Raw genomic sequence first — 25,440 nt, forward strand, 5'->3', positions numbered from 1 at the left:
CTGCCGTTGCGCGAGCTGTGTTTGGCTCACGGCCGGCTCCTTTATTCAAATGCTGCGCTGCCTATGCTCTTCCTGTCTGCTTGCCGCCCGATGCATTCCACCCCCAAAGTAGCTTGAAGTAGCTCCACCCACATTATCTGCAGCTCTGCCCACCTCTGCCCCATACCCTGGGGGGGCCCTAACTATTTTGTCAGTATTGGGCCCCACAATTTCTGATGGCAGCCCTGTATAGCTTCACTATAGATGAATGTGCTGTACACATTTTAGCACTTCACATCTCTTCTATCCCATTTGAGCTTTCTGACAAATCCCCTAACAAAAATCACACTAGGATCTATTTTAGTCAGACACCAATTAACCATGTTAATAAATAGTCTTATATTGAACATTTTATTTATTTGTGAGAAGTGCTAATATTTTTTTTTAACGCCGCTCTTAATAAATTGTTACCATCCATTCCCTTAATCATAGCAGCCAAATATATATGGTTGAGTCTGTAGAATATATGAAAGTAAACTTTGATCTGTATACTCTCTTTTCAGGTAGATGTGATAGTGCTGCAGCTATGAGTGGAATTTTAAAGAGGAAGTTTGAAGAAGTCGATGGATCGTCACCTTGTTCTTCTGTCCAGGAATCAGATGATGACATTTCCAGCAGCGAAAGTGCAGACAGCAGTGACAGCGTCAATCCATCCAACTCCAGTCATTTTACACGTATGTGGTGCTTCGCTTTGTGATGTAATAGCAACACTCTGTGCCTTATTGAAAGTAGGCGAATGCATATTGCCTTTACACAGTGTAGATGGCAATTTGTGGGCTGAAATAATATTTCACAATCAATAAATATAGTTGATACGGGATGCGTTCTGTATTCTGGTGCAGGGTATGCGACGCTTAGAATACCGGTGCCGGAAACCTGACACCTGTCAGAATCCCGGTGCCTGCATCCCACAGGAAAGTAGCAGGGTTAGGGAAACAGTTAGGGTTAGGCACTAGGCGGAGGGTTACGGTTAGGCACTAGAGGTGGAGGGTTAGGTTTAGGGTAGGAGAGGTTAGATTTAGGCACTACGGGGGGAAGGGTTTTGTTCAGGCACCGGGGAGTTGTCTGTATACTAACCCTGTCAGGGTGCCGGTGTCGGGATTTTGACCAGCGGGATCCCGAGCGCCGGCATCCTGTACCCATCCCGTTGATACACAAAAGTTGTCTGTAGAAGACAGACACTGTTTCAAGCTCTATATAAAAAAAGATATAAATCTAACAAAGGGTTAAGTTTTGGATGTGTTTGTTTAAAGGGCTTGTCCAATAATTGGTTCCTTTTCTAGTGCACTTTTTCATTTTTATTAATGTGACAAAAAAATTGACAGGACTCGCATCCAATCCAATCAGGTGTTATGTTATTAAACCAGAGGGTATCTCCGTGCCCATACCACAAGGGTCCAGAGTCCACAACAACCTCAAATGAGAAGATCAGGGGTCTCCTTCTGACAGGGGCGTATTTATAATGGGTGCAGGGTGTGAGGAGCACACGGGCCACTGAGTCCAGGGGGGCCCGCACTGCACACCCTGCACCCAAAAAACTTACTTCTCCAGAGTCCCACGTTGGCTCCGGTATGTGCGCCTGTAAAAAACGGCGGGAAAATGGCCACTGCGGCCATTTTCCAGTTGTTTGCGCATGTGCAGTACAGGGGAAATGGCAGCCGCGCCCCATTTTCCCGATGACTGGCGCATGTGCTATAGACTCTGGGCACACTCTAGTGCCCAGAGTCTATAATTGTGGCACTGGATGGAGAGGAGGGGGCCCGTGACGGAGACTGCACACGGGGTCCCTCCTCTCTAGTTCTGACCTTAGGGTTTGTCCAAAACCTAAACCTCTCTTTTTAAATTTAATAATTTACTTAATTTGCCTTGAATGGCAATGAAATTCTGTCTTTTTAAAATATCTTAATTATTTCTTTCTAAACAAAAAAAAAAAAGTCCTTACCAACTAGCGTAAAGCCATTTTATTGTTGAAGGTGGTGTTTTGTGTATATGAAAATCTTAATCTCTGCAATGGGATATTAATTAGATACTGGGCAATATTCTTCGGAGAGCTGCGTGTTGTTCTTTCACATGGAACATGTAACGTACAAAGCAATATTTCTATAAATGCGAGCGAGGCAGTTTGCTCTCTGAGGAGCTTACTGGCAGCCTGCCAATCACAAAGCAGCATTTGGCGTCCGCTACAGCTTGGCTCATGCAGATAGTCTTAGTCTCTGTATTCTAAGCAAGCAATTTCTTGGAGAAAAGCCTCTCCATATGAGTATATAAATATAGCTCGCCTTATCTGTCCAAAAACAGAATAAAATAGAAAAAAAACTAGTTAGAAAAACAAGGTTTGCACAGTTCTCGGTCTCAAGGTCTGCCTTTGTTTCTATGCATTGTTAGAAACTATTAATATTACATAATTTTACTGAGTTGCCTTTGTGCATTCGATCCGTAGTTGTGTTGCAATATATGCAATGATAAATATTTAGCGCTAATATTGACAATGTTTTTTGGCAATGTACCAGGGTTGCCGATATTCTGGCTGCCCCTTCAGGCGGCAGGAATAGGGAGCATGGCCTGACAGGGGCGTGGCCGCACAATCACATCATTTTGGCCCCGCCCCCGCTACACAATGCAGAGATTACTGGCATTGTGAAGCAGGGGGCTGGGCCAAAATGATGCATGAATCGGGTCATCAGCCTACCCCGCTGTGGGAGTTTCTCTTAAAACCACATGGGGAGGGAACTGGAGGGGTCAGCAGCCGCCGGGAGGATTGCCTGCCTTTCTGGAGGGCCAGGAGCAGCACACGATTTTCGGGAGGCTCCTGGATGAATTGGGAGGGTAGGCAAGTATGCAATGTACATGATCACTATATCTAAAGATACTAGCGAACTTTGATTCTGCCATAGTGTTCCCAGTGAATATGTCATTGCATCAGTGACAGCACTGACTGCACAGTTACTGCCAAGTCTTTGCCATGATCAGTTTTATAGTTTTTCAGACTTGCAAAGTATTACGGATGTGTATAAGCTAAAGTGGGCGTCCTTATGTCAGGCTGCGACGACATTGCAATTGCAATCATTAGCATATTTTCGCAGTGAGATTGATGCGTAACCTTAGCAGCGATCGCAATAGCGATCTGTAATGAATCAGGCCCTATGTTAGGAAAAGAGACACAAATAAGTGATTAATAAGGGATTTATTGATTTTCTTTTTTTTAACAAAATGGAGACACTACTTTATAATATTACAATATGGCAACAATTTGAATTATATTACGAGGGTGCATAATTAAATATTTTAATAAGTGCACTCATTTTTTATTTTAAAAAGTAACAAGACTTCATAAATTTGTATTTACAGTGGTATATTTAATTATACATAGAAAATAAAGCCAGAATAAAAATGTTATTTATTTATTAAGGGGGCACAATGTTATAACATTGGTACCTACAGCCAAGGGGTACCAGGAGGAGCCCAATACTGTCAGCATCGGATTGGTTATCTCTAGGAAGGGAGGCTGTACGTCCTTTTGGCACCCCCACTCCAGGGGACTGGACCTAGGACTGAATGATCTTTTATTTCATTTTTTTTCAGTGTGTTTGTCTCATTGCTTATTACATGTGCCGATTTGTATTAAAAATAATAGGGACAGCGACTTGCATTAGCTCATATTTGAAAATATTTTTTTTGCAATTTAGCCTATATTACAAATGTCCAGGCTATTACTTTCCACCCAATGTTTTAGTGCAAATGTAATGAATTGAGGTGCATGGAGCATTGTCCAGTTGCCTACTGAACATGAATAAAATTTGGTAGATAGCAATTGCTATGTTTGACATATACTTTTCACATGTGATTGAAATTAAGTTTTAAAATGCAAATCAAATTACAGTGGGTAAAAGTACAAAGCTTTCGGCACATGTTGTGCTACTGCAGTCAATCTTTGGGACCACTGATCCCTATGTAAATACACAGATTTTTTAGAAAACAGAATGCAGTCTTTTTGGGTCTTTCCATTCTTCACTTCCTTTATATAGGGATCAATGATCCCATGGATTTGGTTGCAAAAGCACTGCATTCACAAAGGAGTAATTATAGCATTAGAAAGAAGGTTAATAGCACCATTGTGCCTGAGGCTTAATGCAAATATAAGGTTATTTAAAGTCCCCTAAAACTTGTGTGCTTTGAAAAAATTAAAATAAAAAAAGGACATGGGCAGCAAGTCAAAGCACACACAAACAATAACTTAGCACTAAATGCTTGGTCCGACCCTGCTTTATTGCACCAGCCAGGACTGGAGATCCAAGCGCATAAATGATTGCAGGGAACTTGCATATGCACAGTTTGGTTCCAGCCACACTGGAAGACTTGCATCTATAAGTTTTCCTCTCTCTTAGCCTGCAGGCAGTTTTATAAAAATGCTTACTAGTCATATCACTAAAGTTGCGTACACACACAACGATTTTTTGAACGATTTAACTATAACGATATCGTTATCGTTCAATCGTTTAAAAATATTGTTGTATTTTTTAGCCTAAACAATGAACGATTATCGTTCATGCACGTTCACGTTTGTAGTTTGTTGTTCATCGTCCATTCTGACTGAACAACTTAATGATTTTCATTAAGGGAAAGTTACAAAAATCATTTGTAGTTAAAAAAAATCGTTCATTATATTTTGTAAATGAACGATTTTAGTAAACGATTTCCGTTCAGTTTTTCAAGGGAAAAATGAACGAAAATCGTTTACTAAAATCGTTGATTTACTAAATCGTTGTGTATGTATGCAGCTTTAGCCATCATAGCATAACAGCACACAAGAGCTAGGAATGTGTGCTGGGCAATTGGTGTTTGTAGAAGACTTCCTGTTCCTTACAGTGTTTTTCACATTTTGTTTTCTTACTTTATTTAATGCAAATAGATTCATTTGGAATTACTTAACGACTGATAAACACAAAATATTCTGTATTTTTAAATAAAACTGGACATTTGAAAAAAAAAAAAAAAAAAAAACAGAACAAAATTCGTTGTATAATTAATCTCCTGATGTTTTCCTTAAATGTAATTACAGCTATATTACAAAATGCCATCCATTTGCATGGGGACTGTCGGTGAACAGTAATTTTAAAATAATTCTACATCTGAGCTTTGGCTCTGATAAACTAGGTCATTTCATTTTTTCTTTTGTAATTATAAGGAGATCAGTGTTCCACAGCATTGAACTGTATGGAAAACAGGATGTGTATAAAACAGGGACAAAAGTGGATAAAATAAATGCAACATAGAAACAAAGTGATATAACCGCAAACCCATGATGCAAATACAATCCCCCACCTCCACAAGAAGCACAATGCCACAAACCATTGGAACATACACCAGGCTCATGTGTAGCCATAGCCACCAGTACCTGGCACCGCCCAATGTCTGAACAGCACTATTTCTAAGGTGGAGAAGACTGGAATGGTAGACATAAAATATGTGAAGAGTAAAGCAGAGGATCTAGTCATATGTGACACCATGGCAGCAGGCTTGGGTGACTGAGGAAATTGTGATGTTTTTAATTTGAGGGGGAGGTTGTGACTGAGGGTAGAGAACATTATGCTCTGTTTTGGAGATGTTGAGTTTTGGGAAGCATTGGGACATCCATGTGAAGATAGCAGAGACACTAAGGATTTATTACGTACAACATAAAAAAAACTTTTAACGTATCAAAAATGAATAAAAATGGCTTATCTGGTGGAACATGGGAGAACCCAGTTTATGGGCAGGATGTACTACACATTGCATTTTGGATGTGATACATCCCACCACTTATTGGGTACATACCGGCGTTAATAACGCCGTTATGTACCTAGAAATGCACAAAGTATAGCTATTCCGATAAGTGCTGTCCTTTGCGGTACAAGGACTTCTGGGTTTATGACCTGGGAGTTTTTCATACGCACCGCAGGGGACACTGGGAATGATCCAACTGGATCCCTCTCAGAGTAGAATGTGAAAGGAAGCCCAAAGGCTTCTATTAGGCAACGCCATCTACAGTTGCCTATAGGGAATGCGGCCAAAACTCTGAAAACAGCAGTTTTTGGGGTTTTGACCACATTTTAGCTTTAGTACATCCCGTTCTAAATGAAGATGCCCAAATCACAAGTCCCTTTGCATGTCATCTATCAAGTCTTCTTCAATGGGATGATTGACACAAAAGATAGAGAGGGTATATATACTAACTATTGTCAAAGTAAACTGAAACTAGAGATGAGTGGTTTGGTTTTGGCTTGGATCTTCCCACCAAGTTCAGATCTCAGAATGAGGCAAAACATCATCTTTCACAGACATCTTGGCACAGATGTCCATGAAAGATAACAATTTGTCCATGACAGATGACGTTTCACCTCGTTCTGAGATCCGAACTTGGCAGGAAGATTGGAGCCAAAACTGAACTGCTCATCTCTAACTGAAACCAGATTGGAATTAGTAGTGGATGTGACAGAACTTCTGCTTTTGTCTCCAGTACAGTTTGTGGCTTTCATCATGTTTTAGGTTATACAACCATGTAAAAAAAAAAAGATTGATCAAGTGCTACTTTTTCTGAGATATATATGTACAATCAGAAATGTTCCAAATGTCCACAGACAGTCTTATACAGGGAATTTTCTTTCTTCTGATATTCTCCTTGTTCCAATATTTCTTCAAATTAAGGAAAAAAAGAGTATATAATTGGAAAGATAGTTATTTATAAATGGTGTAATTTTCTATCTCCTACTTAAATGTAGGATTTGATAGTCCTTCTCCTCCTGAGTAGTAAGGATTTCCTCCTCTTTGAATTTTCCTTGTAGATGATATATAATCCACTGATGGATATACAAGTCTTTAGTTAAATCCGCAGTTCCTGCTGTCACTGTGGCTGCACTGCCACCACCCACACTGGAAGCCGGCCGGTATCTGTCACTGCCAGGAACTTCCGCTTTTTATGTTTGTATGATATGTGGTGGGGACCACATTGGTATTAAGCAGCACTTTTGTTTTTGTGAGCGCAGGATTTATATTCATATTTCCACCTATACAACCATGTGACTGTCTCCAGTGTAGATGGCAGCATTGTTTTTGGTTAGAATCAATATACAGTATATTTCATGACAAATCTATTTGGTCTTATAGTATAATTTCAAGGGAATTATGTATAGAATCAAGGATATACATTTCATATAGTGACCATAATAATATTCTGTACATATACAAAATAATATATATAATAAACATATACAATAACAACTTTATTCATACAGACAATAGAGATATGATAATGAAATATGAAAAGCATATAAACAATATATCTTATTTTAAAATATCAATACGTGCATTTCAACTAGATTATTTAAATATTTATGGACCATTTAGTGCATATAGGATGTCAATTTTAGCTCTTTGCTGCACAGCTTCCATGAATAAAATTATCTCAGAATTATAATCCATGTATAACATTAATTTATAACACAGATAATAAAATATTATAATTCAATACTCATTAACATGCTTTTGGTATATCTAGCAATATATCCCATACTATTCCAAATTATGATATGTAACCACATAGAACTTAGATCTGGGGATTCATAGATCCATAAGACATTGATCTTACTGCATAGAACGTAGATCTGGGGACAATGGGGGTCATTCAGACCCACTCGCGAGCGACAGTACGCTCGCAAGTGGGTCGATGGTCCCCACTGCGCATGCGCACGACGGAGGCAGCTCCGTCGTGCGCATGCGCGAGACCCGGCGAGCGAAGGACTTTCCATCGCTCCGGGTCTCGCACCAAAGGGGGCGTGCTGTCGATGTCGATTGGGAATGCCTACCGTCTGAAGCCGGCCCCACTGACATCACTAGTGATGTCAGTGGGAGTGATTTTGGCTCTGATAGAGCCAAAATCACTCCTGGGCTTGTGGTTGAGAAACCCGACCACAGGGTTTCACACGCAAGTCCGATGGTCAAGACCATCGCGACCATCTTGTTGCACGCTCGTATATGCTGTGGGTGGTGACCCACAGCTATACGAGCGTCCAGGAGGACGCTCCATATTAATGGAGGAGGGCCCTGATTCAGAGCGAGCGCTCTGGTCAGAGCGTCCGGCTCTGAATCAGGGCCTATGTTTTTGGGAGGGAAACTACTGAGTTTAGGTGATCATGTTTTTATTTAAAAAAAAAAAATATTGAATCTAGCTGCCAAACCTCTGAATATATAAAGTAACTAAAGATTTTTTTGTAAATAATACTGTGATGATAAAGTAACAATAATAAAGTGCATATACTGTATATCGTGGCTACAAACAGCTGGGCAAAAGAGAAAAGGCTAATTCATACTATAGACTACCTATATACACTGAGAGGAAAGAAAGATATCAGTGGCTTCCTCCAAACACAAGAAAAACTTCTAGCAGTAGATCTTCATTTGTTCTTCCCCAAACAGATTTTGTGTTTTGAGAAAAGAATCTGAAGCAAGTAGTGAAAATTGTTTATCATCAGTAAACCAAATTCTTCTTCTAAGAGGCTTAAGAAAAATAAATTCCCTAAGAGAATAAAAAAATAAGGGTAGTTTCTCCTTTTAAAATGAAGGTTCCTAAACATAAAGGAAAATGGGGTGTATGTAAGAACCCCCAAAATACTAAACCTGTATTGGATAACAAGGTTATTTTTTAATTTATCAACCCACCCATGACCAATTCTGAAGAAATCCTATGAAGCAAATGTTTTTCTTTTGCCACAATTAACGAACCCATCAAGTTTGAAATGTTTGTCGATTTAAATAAATGTATTAAAAATTAACTTTCAAAAGACATTTCATTTAAAGGATAAAACAATTTTTATGGCATTTTAAGGCTAATCCAAAGCCACAGGATATAAGACAACTAAACTGGCCTAAAACCTACTTCTAAATGTTATCCCCTAGAATTGAGGGCAGAAATGTCTGTTGAGAAAGATTTATGAGATATTGGCTATATAAAACCAAAAAACAACAACTTAATTAGAATCTAAAGCCATAAAAGACCTACAAAGTAATAAGAACTTGATTATAAAATAGGCAGATAAGGGGGAGGAGATTGTTTTTATGGATCCTTTAGTTTAGATCAAAAAAGCTAAAGTACCATACTTTTAAATGACAAAAACTCTGATAGTATTTAAAAAATTACTCTACTGAAGAATATGTACATTTTTAAGAGAACTTTTAGAGAAAGGCAAAGTAAAGAATGAATAAAGATGAGTTTAAATGTCTTTGGCAATCCCATCCAAATATTCATATGTATTACCAAAGATACATACTGTACATCTTTAACCACTCCCCCATACAGGCCCCTTATTGCAGGGATAGATAACTAACTTCACATATTTCAGGATATCTACTGTTAAAATGTTAAAAGAAGAAATATGTAAGAGGCCTACATCCTATTTTAATGATAGTACAACAGTTCTACCATTTGTCATCCAATCTCTATATACTAAATTGTACATAATCAAAGAATTAATGTATGTAAATTAATTTTATTCATAAAGACCCATACTCATTTTGTAAGTGAACTTATTTATTATTATTTATTATTATTATTATTATTATGTACAATTTACAATTTTTAGATATATTTTATTTACAATAGTTCAGCAAATACTTTAGTGGGTATCTTGGAAGAGGAATTGATTTAAAAAATAAATAATTACATTTTAATAATGAGGAATGCTAGCAAAGACTTGTTTGAGGATTTCACAAATTTTATTAAGAATGAATTTAACCTTTCACTTACAACATCTGCTCTATTTAGAATTTTTTTTTATTTATTTTGAAAATGATTACAAATTAACTACAGGAAAAATTGGATATCTACAATATAAAAGCAGACACCAAAAAAGCTGGAGGACTAGCATTCCATTCTCTCAGTTATGTAGACCAAAAAGAAAATTTTCTGATTCTAAGGCAAAATTTACTAAGCGGTGGGTTCTAAACCCTGGCAGTTTGGAGGCTGTTTGGCTGCGGTTTTGCTATCCGCAGATTTACTAAGGCCAAAACCACTGCAAAACCGCCGTCAAAACACATTTTAGAATAGAATAGAACAGGGCTAGGGCTAGAATTACTAAGCTGCGGGTTTGGTATCATTTAGAAACTGCCACCAAACCATCAGGGTTTAGAACCTGCCACCAAACCGCTGGAGTTTAGATCTCGTCGCTTAGTAAATTTTGCCCTAAGACGTGATCTAAGACAGTGAAGTATGGGGGTGATGGCATCACATTGTGGGGATGCTTTAGCTCAGTAGGGAGTGGGCATCTTTTTAAAATTGATGGAAAGTGTAAAGCACAGGAAGATACTGCAAGACAACCTGCTTCAGTCTGCTATAAAAGTAAGGGAGAGATTTATCAAACCTTGGAGAGTGATAAAGTGGAGAGAGAGACAATCAGCTCCCAACTGTCATTTCTTCTTTAATTCTTTATGGCAGCCTCACCTTGGGATATAGGACCTGTTCCCCTAGTATAAACAGGAAGTTTTTTCAGGGACTGCCCCTCCCTGCAGTATATATTCTGTCCCCTTCCTCCTCCTCCTTGTTTTGTTCTAACTGTCTCCTACAGTGTAGATGTAGTGTAGGGAAGTTTGTTATTTTACCTGATTAGGGCTGATCTCTATATTGCCCAGTGTGCCGATTGTGCCACAGGCTGAAGCAGGGTGGCACCCCGAGGTTGTCATCATGGAGGCTGATGTTGGTGACCGGTGCTATACCGGGGTTGACTGGGACACCCACGCTTCGGTCCGGGGGCAGCTTGGAGCTCCCAGCTGAATACTAAACAAAGATGGTGTTGTGGCGATTGGCCAGAGTGTGCAGGCATGTGTCAGCGAGTCAGATGATGCGTGGACCGGAATGCAGTGTGGTCATCACTGCGCATGCGCCCAGCAAGGTCTAAGGTTAGAGGCCTTTAAAATGGCATTACACACTGGAGGAGGAGAGCTCTGACTTCTCTCCCACCTATCCATAGTCCTACAGTACTAAATGGAGGTTTACAATAAATAGAATAGAATCTGACCCTTCACCCGAACAGCCGAATAGTGCCCAGTCGAGGCAAGTGGGTGCATACTGTAGATATGCAAGTGTTTAGTATCAGGTTAGTAATAAGGTGCTTAGTTTTTAGTGTGCCTCTCCCTAATTGAGAGCAAAGAAGAAATTGGCAAAGGGTAAGCATGTGAAGTGTCTGTGTGCAGCCTGTGATAGCCATTTTCAGGGATACAGGAGATGGTCATTTGTGAAAACTGTGTTCAGAAGAATTCCACACCTGTAATTACTCAGCAGCCTAACCAGGTTCAAGAGCTAATAGAATGGATAAAAAAAATTGTATCAAATGAGGAGTTTCTAACTATGCATATGTCTAAAGGTCTAGATCTGAAGCAAGTATTTATTATGAACATGATGCTGTCTTATCTGAATATGGTCATTGTGAGGAATGTAATGAGGATGTAAGAGCATTTTATGTGGATCTGGTTGAAAGCTTGCTGGAAAATATATATAAAGCCATGAATTATAAAGAGGTCCCAGAACAGAGGCAAGAGCAAGATTACCGTTTGAAGACAGAGTAAAAAGGGGTAGAAGTTTTCCCATTCTCAAGGTGATGAAAGAGATGGTCACTAAAGAGTGTCAGAATCTTTTTTTTTTTGTATAATCTGTTTTTATTGAAATCAAAAATAGCACAGTACATATATGGCCTACAACGGCCTACATGAACATCAAATAACAATACAAATTCAATGGACAAATATAGTTACAAAACATGGAGTAAAAGAGAAGAAAAAAAAAAGTTCCGGATCGACTAGTATTTAATCGTACTTTCGAACATTGTTAAATAAAGTAAAAACAAACATAACTAATAAAAGAAAGTGTCAGAATCTTGATAAGAAACATGGAGGTCTATTTATCAAGCAGTGAAAAGTGTCGATAAGTAAACCAGAGGTGAAATTACCCATAGCAACCAATCAGCTCCTACCTATTATTTTATAGACTGTACTTGATAAATGCTACTTGAAAGCTGATTGGTTGCTATGGGCAACTCTCCACTGGTCCACTTCTCCACATGGTAACCTGAACCTTGTAGACTGGAGAGTATGTATACAGTTGCTTAATGGTGTGCACTACCTAAGGTGGAGTTAATGACAAGAATTACTATTCCTTAGGATGGTGCCGCTTTTAAAGATACCATGGATAAGAGAATGGAGAAGTTGTTTAAAAAAGAAAATACATCTGCTGTATCGCTAAAGCCGGGATGGGCAATAAGCGGCCATCCAGCTGTTGCTGATCTATATATCCCAACATGCCTTGCAACAGTTTTAGCATGGCCAAATAGCAAAACTGTGTCAGGCCATGCTGGGATATGTAGTTCTACAACAGGCTGGGGGCTGCTTATTGACCACCCCTACTCTAAAGTCTGGTATAGCTATAGCCTATGTTTCTAGATCATTAACACTTTGAATTGCATCCTTGCATACAGATATTGAAGATCAGATTTCAAAGTAATATCTTCTAAGAAATTTAGAGATTATGCAAAAAGCCATTGAATATCGTTTGTGAGGCCTCATAAGAGGTTATATAGTATGCATAGTATGCAACAAGGTCTATGGTTACGGGGTAGTAGCTAGAAGAGCATTATGGTTGCGATCTTGGCTGATGCAAATTAGAAATTTATATATATATATATATATATATATATAGACTGTATAATGTATTGACAACGTTTCCGTATGAGAGTTCTTTCTTATCTGAGAGCAAATTACAAAGGATGACGGGAAGTAAATCTTATTGACTGTCATAGCATAGTAGAAATAGGTATCAATTTCCTTTATCAGGGACAGCAATACATACAGGCCAGGGCCTACAGATCAGGTCACCAAATATAACAAAAGATATTCGTCAGGGACGACCAGACAATCCTTTCGGCAGAATTTTAGGGGAGATAATTCCAGACAGCAATGACTACAGGGCCCCCATAGAACTAGCTGTCGGAGAAGATTGTCTCAGTTTGCCAGCGCATGGACTCATTGTGTTCAGGACATATGGGAATTGGATACAAGATACACAGGATACTGAATAACGTTCAAAGAAAGACCAGAATGAGACAAATTTGTACAATCAATGACGTCAGTTGCAAGACTGGGAAAGATTGATATGGAAGACAGTTTGGGAAAAACTAATCAGGCTACAAACAATAAAACCAGTACCCATTGTAGAAGGGATATCCTCTTTCTCTGGTAAAGAAAATGTCATGAGAATTCAGGACTATCCTGGATCTAAGGGAACTGAACAAGTATAACCTGACGAGAGAATTTCATATGGAGACGCTAAAATCTATCCTAGCAGGCATAATGAAAGCGGACTTTCTATCATCAATAGATCTAAAAGGTGCTTATTTTCATAGACCAGTGAACATAGACTATCAAAAATATTTGAGGTTTTGTGCAGCAAAAAAACATTTCCAGCTCACATGTCTTCCTTTCGGCTTATCAACCTCACCCAGAACATTTACCAAGGTTCCAGCAACCATGATAGCTCACTTAAGAGCTTGAGGAATAACGATTTGGCCTTACTCAGGTGACATATTGATCTCCGGAAGGACGAAAGAAATAGTACTGACCATGTTGCCCAAGTTTTACAGTTTCCAGAAATGCATGGTTGGAGCATAAATTAAAAATTAAATTAAAAATAAATAATTAAATTTCTAGGGTTTATATTAGATACCCAGAATTATGCATTCTGCCTCTCAGACGAATTATGTATGAAAATACAGAAACTGGTCAGATACAGTATATGCATAAACGCAGTAAGATTCAACTCCGGATGGAATTGAGACTTCTTGGTATGATCTCATCGATTATAAACATGGTCCCATGGGCAAAGTAGCTCAGGAAAAAATTGCAATGGAACGTATAAAAATGAATTCACAGGAAAGTGCCTTTTTTCCATCATATATGGATGACGTGAAAAGATCTCTGGACAGGTGGGAAAGTGTAATATTGGAGAAAAGGGTAAACACCACTATTACAACAGCAGTACCTAGTTCTGACAACAGACACAAGTCCCTCAGGTTGAGGGGTACATTTGTCACAACTGGTAACACAAAGTTGGTGTACCGCACAAGAAAAGTATTTTCTTCAAACAAGAGAGAGATGAGAGTGGTATGGGAGGCAATATATTACTTACAAAATCACCTGAGGGGAAGTCATTTAAGAATATTTTCGGACAATATGACTGTGGTAACATATATAAATCGTCAAGGGAGTACCAGAAGCAAGGCACTCATGGAAGAAGTTTAAAAAATGATGACCTGGGCGGAGAAGCATCTTCTTTCTCTTTCAGCACTCCATGTGTCAAGCAAAGAAAACTTTGTGGAAGACCTTCTAAGCAGGACACAGTAAAATGAAAATTAAATGAGGAGATATTCCAAACAATTGTAAAAAGATTTGGTTGTCCAAAGATGGATTAAATGGCGACCAATGTAAACACAGAATTGCTTCACTTCTTCTCAAGACACCATGTACCAGGGACAAGGGTTATAGATGCTTTGTCCCAGCAATGGAATTTTCATCTAGGATATGCTTCCTGTCTCTACCATTGATATATCACATATTGAAGAGGATCAAAAAAGGAACAAATTCTACCCTATTGGCCCAGAAGGGCATGGTTTTTAAACAGCACTGGGGGAACCAGGGATGCCACCAGTCAGGCCGGACATACTTACCCATTACTAACTATTATTGCATCAGAATCCAACAGTCCTCAATTAATGGTCTAGATGTTGAGTGGAAAATGTTAAAGAAAAAGTGTCTTTCACGACAAGTGTTATAGATTTTACTACAATCAGGGAAAGAGAATTCCTCACAGGTTGACTATAGGATTTGGATAACATTTATCTCTTTCGTGGGAAGTGAAGTCGAGACCATGACAGCAGACATAACACAAATATTACCGTTTCTATATGAAGGATTTATTAAAGGTCTGGCAGTTTCAACAATTAAAGTACAAATATCAGCCCTCAGTGTACTTCTGGATAGGAAGTTAGCAAAGGATGAGTCGGTGGAAAGAATCAGCTAAGGAATTAAGAGGATACATCCATAAATCAAATCTTTTACAGCTCTTTGGGATCTGAATTTAGTCTTGACATCTTTAATGATGACACCATTTGAACCTCTACAAAAAGTTTTCCCTGAAAGCATCTAATCTGGAAAGTGTTTTTACTGATCGCAATTATATCAGCAAGGAGAATAAGCAAACTACAGACCTTGTGGTCAGAAGAACCATACCTGAACATTAGGCCAGACAGAGTTTTATTAAGAACTAATCAGAAGTTTGTACCAAAGGTAATTTCGTTCTTCCATCTCAATCAACATATGCTACCATCCTTTTTCACACAGTCATAAGATGACAGAGAAAAACATACACTGGATTTGGTTAGAAGCTATTGATATTATCTTAATGAGTGGGTGAATGCAGAAAGACAAAGGGCCTGATTCAGAGCCGGATGCTCTTTGAGAGCGCTCGCTCTGAATCAGGGCGTCCCTGGTTTTTTTTTAAAGACGGCCTCCTGGCCACTCGATAAGCTGTGGTTGACCACCCACAGCTTTAGCGAGCTGCCAGGTGATGGTCACGACCATCGCGACCATCGGGCCTGCGACGAGACCCTTGTGGTAGGGTCTCGTTCCCACAAGCCCCAGTGAGCTTCCGGCTCTAATAGAGCCAGAAGCTCACCCACTGACATCACTTGTGATGTCAGTGGGGCCGCCCCCAAATGGCAGGCATTCCTTCGGGAATGCCTCCGTTTGGCCAGCCACCACCCCTGCCTGCCTCCAAAATGGGGCAAGCTGTCAATCACAATCGACAGCTGCCCCGCTTTGGTGCAAGACCCGTAGCGATGGAGCGCCCGTCGCTGGCCAGGTCTCGCGCATGCGCACGCCGGGGCCAGCTCCAGTGTGCGCAGTGGGGTACCATCGACCAACTTGCGAGCGCTGTGCGCTTGCGAGCGAGTCTGAATCAGGCCAAAAGTACATAATTGTCTTGTTTTTTGTAATGCACATGCATAAAAACACCTGCATTTGTATTTTTCCTATTTAATTTTATTATGTATTTATTGGAAAAATTTGATTAATTTATGTGCATTTTTTATTGAGAATTCACATTTTTATGTACATAGTGGCATATATTTTATGTATATTCTACGCATTTTTATGAATATTCGCCCAGCATCCTTCTAGTATTAATAAACATTTTTATATTAAATACATGTTTGGCGCCCAATTTAATATATAACTTCTGATTGATTAGAACTAAGGGGGGAACCCTTACCATTAAAAAGGGCAGCAGAAAATCTATATGTTGTATTTCATTAAATATAGGGTAGCGCGGTCCGATTTTTTCCTATCCTTTGGAACAGACAGTGCATGTCCACAAGTACCAATTAAAGTCATTTTCCAAATGCTTCAGAATTGGTAAATGCAAACAACGCGTTTTGTTTCATGTTAAACTTCATCATGGAAGAGTCTGATGAATTCTACCTGAGACAAAACATGTTGGTAGATTTTTAGATACCTTCTCAGGATTATTTCACAGATAAGCTGTTTTAACTTTTTACTTTTTATAATTAATAATAAGAGCATTTTTAATCTTCTGTGTTGGCTGAACTAGAACTGCTATTGCGTACTATAGTATTGTGGACAATCTCCATATTACATAATTATGAATTAATTGAGGTATCCATGGCACTGAATAAGGTGCACATGATGGGCTTTATTTATGAAGTAGCAGCTTTTGTAAGCTGCTGCTCCCCGGCAGGCTGCAGGTATAACTTTAAAACTACACTCGCAGACAGTATAAAGCAGGGCGGGAAGCAGCGGCTTACAAAAGCCCCTTGTTTTACTTTGGGCCCCATTTATCAATGAATGTTAATACCAGTGGCATATTTTGTTTAGCATCGAAGTGATACAAATGAATATGTCACTGGTATTCAGCATTACTAGCCGGTGAGATCCAGCGTTGTCCTCCCGTCATCTACAGTTGATGAGAGCGATACAGTGACAAATATCAGTAATCTTAGATTACCTCTATTTGTTAACTATTGAAAGGGTGACATAACCCCTTTAGCGAGTGCTAAAGGGGTTATGTAATGTTGATAAATGGAGCCCAATGACTGCTATTTTCTGGTATGAGTTCACTTTATTATTGTGTGCACTATCACAATTACCAAATAGTTTTTTTAAAAACATCTGGAAAGCACATAACTTCCATTATCCTAGAAATCTATATACTGTACCAGTTGTACTACAGGTTGAGTCTCCCATATCCAAAATGCTTGGGACCATTTGGATATCGGAATATTCCATATTTTGGAATAATTGCATACCATATTGAAATGTCTTAAGAATAGAGCCCAAATCTAAACACAGAATGCATTTATGATTCATATACACCTTATACACACAGCCTGAAAGTAATTTTATACAATATTTTCAATAATTTTATGGTTCACACAAAGTTTATGTACATATGAAATTAATTTATGTTTCATATACACATTATACACACAGCCTATAGGTCATTTTATACTTTATTTTTAATAATTTTGTGCCTTAAACAAAGTTTGTGTTCATTGAACCATCAAAAAGCAAAGGTTTCATTATCTCAGTCATGCTGGAAATATTCCGCATTTCAGAATATTTGGATATGGGAGACTCAACCTGTACTGGTATTTTAGGTTTAGTTGGCACCCATCACCAAGAGAAGGTGTCCATGAGCTGCTGTGCTCCAAACTGAAAACCTTGAAACAACATTACAATTGTCCTTTGTCAGCATGGTTCAAATAGGAGATATAACATTTCAGATCACACACTTTTTCTTTTTACAGACCTCTCACCATAACATAACAGATAAGAATGGACATGGTGTTTGGCTGTCTCTCCTTTCAGATTTTACTGCACATAAGGTGATGAGGGAGAAAATGGAGCAACATTTATAAATTGATTGTGATATTATCTGTGTCATTTGGGAAGATTAGAAAGGGGCTAATAAGAATGGTCAGCATGGCAGACAAAAAGAGGAAGCTGGAGAGGGGTCTTCAGATCTTATTCAAAAAAGCACTTGACACATTTTAAATTATAGCAAATTACTAACTTGTCTAACAAGATGCTGTACAGTATTTATGTCTCAATGGATTTAAAGAAACCTTTAGCTAACACTCCTCTGCGTCTTTGCACACAGCAAATCTGAGAAGATATGCAAAAGTCACAGCCGCTGTCTTTTGGCGTCCACCGCCAGCCTCTCAGATCCGCCAGTTCCTTACAAAGTCGCACCATCAGACATACATAGGTCATACCTTATGGTTGCTCAGGATGTCTATTGCAACTCAGCTGCCAGGGGTGGTACAACTGCGTATTAGGTCGCTGGCTTTGACATGCCCCCAAAATGGTCATGACACGTCCGCATTTTGGTAGCCACCCCATGTTAACTCCCACAAATGGCCACTGTCTGTCAATTACTCTGTATCCTGATCCACACTACGACCGCTGTTGCAAGACTAACGCGGCACATGCTCAGTAGGACTCAGGTGCATGTGCAGGAGACAAAACTTTGGCCAACTGCACAAATATCAGAATTGCGTACAGCTCTGAATCAGGCCCAAAGATCTTCATCAGAGGCAGCGGAGAACATTCTGAACATATATTTGGGGGTTTGGTAACTAAGAAGAAAGAAAGCTATCCTGGGGAACACATAACAGAACAATTTGTTTCACATTACTCTAAACCAGTATTCCTCTCCTGTCCGAAGAGGAGTTTACCCCGTGCATGATTTCCAGGTCTCAGTGAAATAATTAGAACCACATGTGGATATTTTAAAATGTATCAGTCCATTATGAATACATATAGCCTCTTTGTAGAGTAGTGGTTACTTACTGTATATCCTATGTAAAATATGATGTGTACAAGATCTTGTAAAATATTATTATTCATATGTGCACAAATGTACTGTGGTCTTTTAGTTATGAGGATAGCAGGACTGAATTTAAATATTTATTACTAAAAGTTGTGGCCTGGAGGGTCTGAGTGGCCCCACGTGCCAGATTTAGGCAGTAGTGAAGGGGTTAATCTAGGAGTGTCCATCATGTGGTTAGCAGTGGGGTGATGTGAAGGTTTCCATGGCAGCCCATGAGGAGCTATAAATAGCACTGAGGGAAGGGGAGTGACAGACAGTGGTGAGGTGACTGACTGGACACCTGTGCTTCAGCACAGAGTATGGAAAACATACAGTGTTAAGGTGCATATCCACTACATGAGTGTAGAATGACTGTACGATTACAACATCGTAATCATTCAATCACTCATCATACTGTGCAGTTGATAATGTGCCCACACTGAACGATATGTCGTTCAGTGTGGGCACCCTCCATCATCCCCGAACATGCACAACCTGACGATCTCGGCAAGTTGGCCTGTATGTTCAGGTGATGACAGATGCCGACAATGACCAGTGGGAGCGCACATCGCTGGTCATTGCCGGCATAATCATTGCATGATTAATGAACGATTGAATGATAACGATGCCATTATCGTTCAATCGTTCATGTTAATTGTGCAGTGGATATGTGCCCTTAGGGTTCCTTTAGTACTACACAGCGTTGTAACAGGGCGGAAGTACATCCTGTGTGGGCCCTGTCCTCGAAACCCATGAAGTTGTGTCATCTCGCCTAGGGGCGGGGCCACCAGCTCTGGGCAGGAGAGCACTGCCTAGAGCATCCTAAGGACGCTCCGTACAGCTCTACAGGCTGCAGGGTGCTTGCACAGAGCTTCCCTTGGCTGCAGGGTACAGTTCCAGGTACCCTGCAAGCCACATGCAGGTGCTGTGGGGCAGGGACGTGCAGTCCCTAGGGCCCTGCACAATCTGTGACAGCACAGGTATCACACCCCTAGTTTCAGCCCTGGTACTGCAGTTTGGAAACCCTGCTCTAAACTCTGCTATTTGAGGAAGTCATATAAATACACAAGCATGCTTCTTTCCAACATGAAATAGCTGATTTAGAATTATTTTTCCACTATAAGCTGCAGTGTAATACTTAAAAAACATTCTGGCCAGGGCCATCTCTTCCATTGGGCTTGTTGGGCAGTTGCCCAAGGGCCCGAAGCTTGTAGGGGCCCACCAACCCGACCCCCTGCAGCCGCGGCCAGTTGGTGCACTCTATTCTGATCTAACCTCCCCCACCCCATCACCTCCGGTGACGATTACTCACCTCAGTCCCAGTTTCACTTTATCTGCCGGCTTCAGACCAGTCAGACAGAGGACCTCATTAAGAGTCGGTCGATGCGGCCGCACGGTCGTACGCTACCAATGTTCGCTAAACTGCGCATGCATAAAGTTCGCAATGTGCGTGCGCAAACTAGCTGCTACGATCAGAAATTTCTCTCTCCTTGAACACAGCCAGGTTGGCAGTTTGAGTGACAGAATGAGGCGTTTGTGGGTGGTAACAGGGGAAGGTGCTTGAAAACGGGGGAGTGGAGATCCGAACGCAGGCATGCCTAATTATGCGAACAGCGTTTTATGGGAGTGCATAATTAACAAAGTAGTGTCATGGCACACGTGACATGGGTTGTTTGTACACTGACCTGATCGTAGTGCTTTAGAGAGGGTATGGTCAACCTTAAGCTCTACGACCAGTTCCGATGATTACCGATGGTCTCAATTAATCCCTATATGGCCGGAGACGACGTGCAATGCGTACGAGAAGGGGGCGTATTTTTTGTCTTACGGCCGCATCCTCCCCTTGGTCGGCCAGCTAACGATCCGATCTTAAGGACGCAACTTGCAAGTGCATCATTTGCATATCCGGACCCTTTTCCCTTACGACCGTGCGGCCGCAACGACCGACTCTGAATGAGGTCCAGAGTCTCTCTGCATGTGTGGGAGGTCTGATGGGAATTCAGGAGGGTTTAATTTAATTGACTATTTAAATTTTTTTCCCGTGAATGGGTGTGTAGGGGCCTCAGTGCATTGCTTTGCCCAGGGCCCACACTGCTGTTAAGACAACCCTGATCCTGGCAGCTTTACTATCTATGATTGAGAGAATGTAGCAAAGTGTCTGTGATGTCATTGCTATCTAGTGACTTGATAGGCTACACTGCATTCTTATGGGCTAGGGCTACACTATAATAAATGATAAAGGGGTCTACGTACTAAGCCTTGGAGAGAGATAAAGTACCAACTAATCAGCTCCTGTCATTTTACAGACTGTTTTTGAAAAGTGACAGGAGCTGATTGGTTGGTACTTTATGTCTCTCCAAGGCTTAGTACATAGCATCAAATTAAAGCCTGTGTAATATTCACTGCAGCAACTACCATCTAATCTAACAGGACAACTTTTAGGAGGAGCATAAGAAACAAACAATACATTAATAACTAGGGAAAAAAACATATGGCTTTTATGTAAGCGAATTGTATGATGCCATTATATTGAAATTTAGACCACATTGTTCACTGTTGTGATTTTTGGCACCACTCCCCTCGGATTGTCCGCCTTGACTTCCAGGATCTCTAGGAAGGTACATTGAAACAGGTAAGTATGTGCTGAGTCTTATACATACTTGCCTACCTCTAAAAAAATACTTCAGGGAGATTAGGCAAGTAACACAAGCTGGGTATACACCTGAACGATGCGTTGATCTGGCCATGGTCCTATGCGTTGTTGTAACAATATATTGGGTCCATGTACGCACAACATGATCCGCTGTACGACAATAGAATATATTGTTACAGGGGTAATGATACCACACCACATTGTATTGTCCCATCTGACATGCAACACATCAGATGGGAAGATGACTTGGGGGTACACACTATAAAATGGTCATTGTAATGCATTGCTGATCGCAAGATTGACCAAAATATTTTATAGTGTGTACACAGCTTTAGGCATGTGTAGCTTCAACTATGGGTATATGTAGTGCCACCTAGTGGCGTGTGGTACCTATAGCACCTTCTTTGCAAAGAATGATCTACAGTACATCCATGTTTAATGATGGCAAACTGCACCACTTCACATATGAAAAAATGCATATAAACAAAATTTTTAGGTTTAATTATCTTTTGAGCAGCAATAAAATACATTATTTTTCAAGTTGAAATGTCTATATGTTGAATGAGAAATTCTCAGATAAGGAATTATTTTAGTTTCACTTTTTTATATATTTTAATAATTCCATAATAAAAAGAAAATCCTCAAGGATAAGAACTGTAATCCAAAATTCTAATCCTGCTAGGTGTGAACCATACTTCTTACCCTGCACCCACTGTAGCGCTTGGAATACTAAATTGGACGTTACGCAATTCACTGACTATATTGGATTTTGTACATTATATTGTGAGCATTGTCAATTCAAGCACGATTACAATTTTGGACTACAGTTTTTATCCTTGAGGATTTTATTTTTATTACTTTTCTCTCTCAGTATTTGGAATTTTTCATTCCAATATTTTTTTTATTATTATATTTTTTTTCTGATATTTATTTTCTGATATATTCTCAATTTATTTTATTTTATTTGTATATATTATATACCGGTATTAGGCTTTAATATGTATAGACTAATTTATGATGTGAATTTATACTACATATCCTGTTTTATCCACATTGCTAATAAACATTCTCATTTTATATTATATTGCTAGTAATATTCATTTTTAGTCATTATTAGACATTTGACATATTTCACCCATTAATTGGAGGTTGTGCTCCGGGAGACTTTGTGGCCACATCTTATAGTGTGTATGCCGATCCATCATTCATGATAGTCGCTCATCACATCGTCCCATCAGTAAATTGGACAAAGCAATGAACAATGTGGTGCTGTTACATGCATCATCTCGCCATCGTACGCCATATCGTGCAGTGTGTAAGTCGCAAACAAAGTATTGTTACATCGCAGCGCACCATCGCTAGATCACGCATCGTATACTGTAGTGTGTACCCAGCTCTACTCTCTCTGGAGTCCGGGAGAATGCCTACTATTCTGGGAGAGTTGGTAAGGATGGTCCAATACTTTATCAGTATGGCATCTAAACAAGTTACAACTACTCTATATTATGTGTCCCATAGGTAGTTACCATGTAAATCTTGAAACATATGCACTGCATGTCCACAATAGTTTTCATTTGGGATGAGCAGGTTCGGATTTCTGAAATCCGAATCCCCCCGATCCGAGCCGGATCAGAGTCAGGTTCGAGTTTTTCCGCCTGACTCGGATCTGAAATCGAGGCAAAAGTCATCATCCCGCTGTCAAATTCTCGTGGGTTTTGGATTCAATAAAAGGTCCCCGCGTCGGCACCATTTTTCACTCCGACTGTCCCTCATCAATATCACTCCAAAGTCCATAGGGGCTGGTTGGGCTGTGTTGTGCAGTCTGTTGTCCATAGGGGCTGTGTCCACTCCAACGTCCATAGGGACTGGCAGGGCTGTGTTGTGCAGTCTGTTGTCCATAGGGGCTGTGTCCACTCCAAAGTCCATAGGGGCTGGCTGAGCTGTGTTGTGCAGACTGTTGTCCATAGGGGCTGTGTCCACTCCAAAGTCCATAGGGGCTGGCTGGGCTGTGTTGTGCAGTGTCCCATAAAGGCTGTAGTCCTAAAGGGGTGCTGTAGTGTTGTCCAGGGGGTGCTCTGTTCATCAGGGGTGCTCCCCCCAAGTGCAAAAAATATATATTTTTCTGTTTCTGTGCACTGTAGCCGCAGGTGCATCAACAAAGTTGCGCCAAGCGTGCGTCTGTGTCATAAGTAAAGGGCCGGCTGGCTCGTCTGTTGAAGGGTGGTGAAACCCCAAAGTGCCTGAAAATTTTTATTTTTTTCTGTGTTTGTGACTTGTGTGCGCTGTAGCTGCACGTGCATCAACAAAGTAGCGCCAAGTTGTCACCTGTGTCATAAGTAAAGGGCCGGTTGGTTCGTCTGTTAAAGGGTGGTGCAACCCCCAAAGTGCGCTCCAAAAAAAAAATATATATATTTTTCTGTGTTTGTGTGCGCCTTAGCCGCATGTACATCAATATCACATAAATTGAGGACAAAAATTTGTCCGATAAAAATAAAATAGGAAAAGGTCAAGAACCACTTCCTCCTAGTGCTGAAGCTGCTGCCACTAGTCATGACATAGACGATGAAATGCCATCAACATTGTCTGCCAAGGCCGATGCCCAATGTCATAGTAGAGGGCATATAAAATCCCAAATGGCAAAGTTCAGGAAAATCACCTTAAAAAATAAATGTAAATTGTCTGAGTATAAACATATACTTACCAATATGCCATTTACGACACGGAGTGGCAAGGAACGGCTAAGGTCTTCCCCTATATTCATGACTAGTGGTTCAGCTTCACATGTCGATGGAAGTCCTCTTCCCACTACAAAAATCAAACGAGTTAAGCTGGTAAAAGCACAGCAAAGAACTGTGCTTTCTAATTCTAAGAAGATATCACAAATCCCCAATGCAGAGTCCAAGTGTGGCAATGGTTGCGATGCCTGACCTTCCCAACACTGGACGGGAAGAGATGGCTCCTTCCACCATTTGCATGTCCTCTGCAAGTGCTGGAAGGAGCACCCACAGTCCACTTGCTGATATTCAAACTGAAGATGTCACTGTTGAAGTACAACAGGATGAGAATATTGGTGTAACTGGCGCTGAGGAGGAAGTTGATGAGGAGGATTCTGATGGTGAGGTGGTTTGTTTAAATCAGGCACCGGGGGAGACAGTTGTTGTCCGTGGGATGAAAAAGCCCATCACGGTCATGCTTGGGCAGAAAACCAAACATTCCACTTCTTTGGTCTGGAAATATTTCTATCCAAATCCGGACAACAACTGTCTTGCCATATGCACCATATGTAAATGTGGAATAAGTAGGGGTAGGGACATAAACCACCTAGGAACATCCTCCCTTATACATCACCTGCAGTGCATTCATAAAAGGTTACTGTCAAGTTCAGAAACTGTGGCTAAGACCGTAAGCAGTCCAGGGACACCTAAATCCTTTTTTCCTGTTGTATCCAAGCGCCTGCAAACCACACCGTCAACTCCCTCCTCGTCAATTTCCTCCTCAGTCAACATCGGAAGTAGTCCTGCAGGTCATGTCACTGGCATGACTGACTCTCCTATCCGGGATTCCTCTGGAGGATCTTGCATTGCTACGCCTACTGCAGCCGCTGCTGCTGTTGCTGCTGGGAGTCGTTCATCATCTGAGAGAGGAAGTAGGAACACCACTACTTCTTTTACTAAGCAGTTGACCCTCCAACAGTCCTCTGCAAGGAGGATGAAGTACGACAGCAGTCATCCTGTTGCAAAGCAGATAACTGAGGCCTTGAAAGCTATGTTGGTGTTAGCCGTGCATC

General features: G+C 40.4%; 1 protein-coding gene across 1 annotated transcript in view; it reads left to right on the forward strand.

The window, feature by feature from the left end:
* The first annotated feature begins 544 nt into the window (after window positions 1-544).
* The window catches only part of CSRNP3 (cysteine and serine rich nuclear protein 3), a 46,831-nt gene continuing 21,935 nt past the window's right edge, over window positions 545-25,440 (forward strand). The window contains exon 1 of the mRNA XM_088474893.1: window positions 545-713. Coding sequence (XP_088331019.1) covers window positions 566-713 — 148 coding nt within the window. The 5' untranslated portion in view covers window positions 545-565. The remainder of the gene's footprint in view (window positions 714-25,440) is intronic.

Source organism: Taudactylus pleione, unplaced genomic scaffold (genome assembly GCF_031769625.1).
Source record: "Taudactylus pleione unplaced genomic scaffold, aTauple2 ptg000156l, whole genome shotgun sequence".
NCBI lineage: Eukaryota > Metazoa > Chordata > Amphibia > Anura > Myobatrachidae > Taudactylus > Taudactylus pleione.